Raw genomic sequence first — 6,447 nt, 5'->3', positions numbered from 1 at the left:
ACTAACAGCACAAGTATGTTCTCAATGTTCCATTTGTGCTCAAACCAATGCTCACCAAGGACCAATAGTACCACCTGGTCAACAACCAATTGCTTATTTCCCAATGGACTATGTCATTATTGACTTTACTGATATGCCTAGGAGTAAGAAATATGTAGCCCTGCTAGTTATTATTGATACCTCCTCAGGTTGGATTGAAGCCTTTCCTACTGCTAATAAGAAAGCTATACAGGTTGCCAGAATCTTTCTTAAGGAAATTATTCCTAGATTTGGTTGCCCTTCTAAGATTTCATCAGATAATGGTCCTGAGTTCGTACATCAGATTAACAAGGCTCTAACCCAAGCTTTAGGAATTAAGTGGAGATTTCATTGTGCTTTTCGCCCTCAATAAGCTGGAAAAGTGGAAAGGGCTAATCGCACAATTAAAAGCCTTATTACTAAATTTTGTTTGGAAACTCATCTCCACTGGCCAGACGTTTTGCCTATGGTTTTGTATGCAATCAGACTGCCCCCCCCCCGCACTAAGTTGCAACTTAGTCCTTATGAGCTCATGTTTGGCCGTCCCCCTTGTCTATTTAAACCTGACAGTCGGGGCTGGCCAGACCTGGCTCATAAGGGGGGAATAGACCAACAAAAACTGTTACACCAGTTACAGCTTCATAATTTAGCTGTTTCAAATTTGCGCCATTATATGTACCTTGTTGTTGGGGGAGGTCACCAGTGCCGTTGTGTACCCAAGTTTGGTCCTCTATCCCATACCCACTTTGTAACCTTTAGTCTAGGGAATTCGGGTTCTACCTTTCCTGGCATATGACAACAGTACACAAGAGGTAACCGTCACTTTTGGATGGAAGGAAAGTCCTGGATCCATTGGACCAGATTGAAAACAGCTGTACCTGCTGATCCAGTAACTTACAAGGTGAATAAAACTGATAAACCTTTAGTGCTGAAATTTACAAGAAATACACTGTCGAACCCTACCGGGAACGGGTTCTCAACACACGGTGTGAACATCAGACCTTGCTGAGACACTCCGGAAGCTGTCTCTCTACACACGGTGGAAGACATGAGGATTCTACAGATCATAATACCTGTTGGTTATTTAATATGGGGAATATACACACACATTCCTACACAAATCAGTGCAATGGTTACACAAGAGGTCATACTGCAGAAACCTGCTAATAGAAAACTAGTGAGTACACACAAAGAAAGGACACAAACACAGGGAAATAAATATTGTCAAAACTGCATCAAGATAACAAGGAAGCCAGATAACTAAGACTTTGATTTACTATACAATGAAACCAGAAGGGTGCCAATATAGCTCACCTAACACCTGTGCATACAATAGAACTACATATAAAGTTTGTAGAAAAGGAGCCCAAGATCAGTGTTATAAACCGAAGCCTGATCCTGACAGTTGGGCCTTACAAATCCGAACACATAGAACAAGAACCAGCTCTAAAGACCAGGCACTATTAGGGATCTCTCAATGGAAATCCAACCCACACTCCAGTTTTAGCATTGCCTTTGATGTTTGTAAAGCAGCTAATTATTGGGCCGTAATGTATGGTTGCGGAGGGATCAATCGAATCCACAACTATATCCCAAACCATAAGTATTTGTGCCCACCAGATGGGTGTGCAGTCTCCACGGTCAAATGTAAGTGGTGGCCATGTATTAAGTGGCATACTCAAGACCCAAAGGAGATGGAGCACATCTTGTTTGAAAAGAAAAATACAACAGCAGACTCCTGTGGAAGGGATAACTGTAATTTGGTGACTCTCACAGTCAAAAATGGCGGTTCCTAGAACAAAATAGATGGGAAAAACGAAATTGGATGTTTGGAATAGGAATAGATGCCGATGGCTATGATCCAATATCAAAGGTAGAAATCAAAATCATAACTGCAACCAAAAGATCAGAACAAAAATCATTATTTTGGTCATATTATGAAGAAATGGAAAAACCAAATATTCCTGAAATACCTAGACAAGTAACCAATACCTTTGTCAAGATAGCTGAAGATATTGCTCATACTTTAAACATGTCCAACTGTTTTGTGTGTGGTGGGACAAATATGGGAGAAAAATGGCCATGGGAGGCACAAGAGTTAAATTATACCAAGGTACTAGAAATGTCTAAAAATAGTAGTTTAACCTACATGAGCGGGAAAGATGGTGATTGGTCTCTCACTTCCAACTTGGTAGGACATGTATGTTACTCAAGGAACAAAACAGAATCTTGCATAGCAGTAGGTAACCTCCTATGCACAGGGATTTGGGAAAACGGTAGATGGTGGTCTGGAACCATCGAAACCACTACTATGGATCATTATGCCCTTACTAACGTATCTGGAATGCCATATCTAAAAGATCCCACAAATACCAGTCTTCCTTGGCTAGCTCCGGATGGAATGTACTGGATTTGCGGAACAATGGCATACGGACAATTATCTAAGAACTGGTGTGGATCTTGTGTATTGGGAATAATGCGACCTGGATTTTTCCTGTTACCATTAAAAACAAAGCAAATTCTTGGTGTTCCCATCTATGATGAAATTGGCAATGTAAAACAAAAAAGGGAACCAAGTGCATACACCCAATGCGCAGGAATCACTTGGCAAGAAAATGAATGACTACCTTGCCACATCATCCTAGTTTATGGCCCAGCTACACGGGCTGAGGATGGGATGTATGGATACCGTACCCCTATTTACATGATCAACAGAATCATTAGATTACAAGCAATGGTAGAGTTAATTACCATTGAGACTGTGAAAGGACTAACTGAATTGGCCAAAGAAAATGTGAAATCCAGGACATATATTATGCAAAATAGGTTAGCCTTGGATTATCTGTTGGCCAAAGAAGGAGGAGTATGTGGAAAATTCAACCTAACAAACTGTTGCATCGAAATAGATGCAAGTGGAAAAGTGCTGAAAGACATAACAGACAGAATGGTCAAACTAGCTCATGTTCCAGTACAAACCTGGAATGGATTTAATTTAGAAGACATGTTTTCAGGATGGTGGCCAAAGTTACCAGGCCTACAAACCATCATAGTTATAGCAATATTGTTAATTCTAGGATGTATTTTGATTCCCTGCTTACTCCCTTGTGTTATAGCAATGCCTTAAAATTGTCAAGGTTGAGAAACACTGCGGCTTAAAGTAACAAACCTTCCAACTGCAAATAATATCTGATGGTAATGTGTACATTAACACATTTTTTTATTTTACATACATAAACACAGGCACACATCCCTGCCAGTCTCAGACTAGACGTAAAGGCAAGGATTAGGGCCGTCCGTTTAGCTTGGCTAAACGGACAGCCCTAAGATAAGGCTGCGAAAGCAGGCAAGGAATTCAGCAACTGTTTTAATCATAATTAATCCTAGAGTTCTAGCCATTCCTCCCTTGCCTCCAAATGCTAAAACCCTTTAAGCGCTTAGAAAAAAAAAGATTGTAAAATCAAGGTTACGCTAAAGAGCCAAGAGAGGGCAACTCAACGAATCTTGACCTCCATACAGTGGTCTGAGAGGAGGGAGGAAGGACAACATGCCTCACCTCGCGGGGCACCCACCACTGCTTCTTTGGCCAAGCAGCCAGCAATCACCGGCGTCGGTCTCCCTTTCGATTGGCTGAAGGGAGGCAATTAGGACCGCCTCTCTCTAATCTGCGCATTTTTCTCTCCGCGCGCTCCAGGGACTGCCAGAGCAACAGCCAGCAAGAAGCTAGTGAGTAGCGGCGGCGTGAGGCGGAATGTTTTCTGTTGCTATAGGAGCAGGGATTGTTTGTTGTTACAGCTAGTTGAGGACCACCGCCCCCTCCTCTTCGCTGGTGCTACTCGTTTCACTTCGAACTTTCCAGCCAGCGAGAAGGCACTGAGCGCGAGAGGTTTTGTCACCTCTTCCCCGACCCCAGGCGCGACCAGGGACACGGACGACGGTAATGGCGGTGGATGTTGGTGTTGGGCGTGTCAGCGAATGCGTTTGCCTCCAGTAATCCTTGATACACTTTTTGCTGGTCAGATGATAATCTAATTCACAATAAAGTACAGTATAATATACAGTACAGCTTTCTCATTATTTTGTCACGTGGGGCCCGCCCTTTCGGGGTCAGGAAAAGAGTTCATTTTTTCCTCACAACATGCTTGCGAGGTAGGCAACCTGGCCTTCTGAGAATGCCTAACGCTAAAAACATTGGGTCGGAAGTGACCCAACGGTATGCCCTTGATTCTGATGTCAAATAACACGAGGAGAGGATTTTCTTTTACAGAAATAATACTGGTGAGAGTTGATGGGATAAAAACGGGGAACTTTAGAGATTGTGCGTTTTTTGGTGTCTTTTTTCTCTCCGCACCCCTACTTCTTTTACTTTTTATCTGGGAAAATATTAGCGCGTAAGATTTTATTGATATATTAAATTAATGGTGAGCTGTTGAATATCTGCTTTATCATCTACTACAAGCAAAACTCCATTTCTGTTTCCTGCCTTCCATCTGTATTACGAATAGTAGGAGAGTGTGTTGTGTGCAAATAACGACAGCAAGGATGAAAGTGTGAGGATTGTGCTCTGTTGCCCATTGTCTAGTAAACCATTTGGGCATTAAAGTTCCATCCAAATACTGGATTCTGGCTGATTATTACCCACTTAGAAAGACGTCTAACTAAAATTACCAATAGGTCTTTAGTTCAGTATTAAAAAGAAGATTAGAGTAAATTGCTGAGGTACATACCAGAAGATAATCTAATGACTTTAAAGGAAAAAAACCTGCATTTATTCCCATAGGGCAGAGAACATGATGTTTGATGAAATGCAAAATGTTTAATTTAAACTTTTTGCACTGCACAGGTATGAGAAATACAAATAAAGAGTCATGTGAACCCACAAATCGATATGCACCATGTGGCAAGTACACTGTTTATATTCATGTGATTTTTTTTAAATGGGAAGACTATCTGAATTGTAGCCCATTATCCTAGGATAGCTTATATTTAAATTAATGTTAATATTGTTATCATAAGGTATACAGTATTGAGTAAAATATACTCAATAAACTGAACATTTCAGATCCCAATTTACACCTTTGTTAATCCAATGGGAATAAGAATATACAGAAAATGACAGTTATAGCAACAAATTCCTATGGAGATTCCATGTGGAAAGCGCTAATGAGATATAAAATCTTTACAAAATTTAAAGTCTTTATTTTTTTTCTTTTGCTTTTACTAGGGAACTAATAATGAAAATTTGGGAGAAAGTTAAATATGTGCAATACTTAACAGCTACGTATTTTTCCTGTTATTGATTTACTTATATTTAAAATTTTATTAGTTTGCATTTATGATATAATAAACATTCCATTATATATTTTCTCAGAAATAAAGTATACCCTGCTTAATGTGGCTAACTCTCAAGTAGTTTTACATAGATGCTTTTGTTTTGAATAAATGGCATTGTGTTGTTGAAAGAAAAATCTTCATCAGGGTATCGTCCAAGCCAGGAATAAACAAAATGGAGATTGCTTCAGGAACGAAGGTTCTTGTTTATTGAGTTGCAGAATCAGACGGAAATATGGCTCTGGGGCAGCTGACCACATGGAGCTGAGAGTGGTGTTTTTTTTTTGTTTTTTTTTTAACTTTCTTGGGCTTTTGTGTTTGGAGTTGTTCCTGTTCCTGTGGCATGAACTTTGACCTGAGGTTCAGTTTGCCCTTTTGGTATTCTAATGGTGGTGTGTTAATCCTATTATATCCTAAAGGCCATGTCCTGCTTCCCTGGGGCTGTGGCTGATGGTTATGTCCTGTGTTGGATTTTTGGGTGAGGTGTTGCTGGTTCTAAATCTATTACTCTGCTATTGTTAGCTATCAGTTTTGCTTCAAGGGATTTCAAAATATTTTGAATGGACTTCTGCCTGCTAGTATTTGCTTATGAATGAGACCGCAGTGTTTCTGAATGGGATTATCAAATCTGCATTTCTACAGAGCTGGCCTGCTTAGTTTCTGCTTGGGGCTGTTAAGATAAATTGGGCCTTGGGGGATTAACAGAGGCATTTAAAATTGAAAAAGGTACAAGACAGGGATGTCCATTATCGCCATTGTTGTTTGTTTTAACATTGGAGATTCTACTGATCAAAATTCGTGAATCAACTATAATAAAGGGAATAAAAATAAAACAGAATGATTATAGGTTGAGAGCTTTTGCGGATGACTTGGTTGTGACATTATCTCAACCGATTCAATCTGTTATAGACTTAATGGAAATTATAACTCAGTATGGGAAAGTTTCTGGTTTTAAGGTAAATAATAATAAGACTAAAATATTAGCTAAAAATATGATTATGAAGGAAAAGGAAATGTTAGTTAAATTGACAGGTTTTGAAATAGTGAAAAAGGTTAAATATCTGGGAGTATATATTACAGCTTCTAATGTAAAATTGTATA

General features: G+C 39.6%; 1 protein-coding gene across 1 annotated transcript in view; it reads left to right on the top strand.

Annotated features, from left to right (window-relative positions):
• Nucleotides 1–1,568: 1,568 nt before the first annotated feature.
• Nucleotides 1,569–6,447, top strand: part of CUNH7orf57 (chromosome unknown C7orf57 homolog) — a 143,469-nt gene continuing 138,590 nt past the window's right edge. Inside the window, exons 1-2 of the mRNA XM_015829173.1 lie at nt 1,569–1,665; nt 3,710–3,952. Of these exons, the coding sequence (XP_015684659.1) occupies nt 1,569–1,665; nt 3,710–3,952 (340 nt within the window). The remainder of the gene's footprint in view (nt 1,666–3,709; nt 3,953–6,447) is intronic.

This window comes from Protobothrops mucrosquamatus, unplaced genomic scaffold (genome assembly GCF_001527695.2).
Source record: "Protobothrops mucrosquamatus isolate PMUCROS unplaced genomic scaffold, P.Mucros_1.0 scaffold_231, whole genome shotgun sequence".
Taxonomy (NCBI): Eukaryota; Metazoa; Chordata; class Lepidosauria; order Squamata; family Viperidae; genus Protobothrops; species Protobothrops mucrosquamatus.
This window is presented reverse-complemented; position numbering and strand designations above follow the sequence as displayed.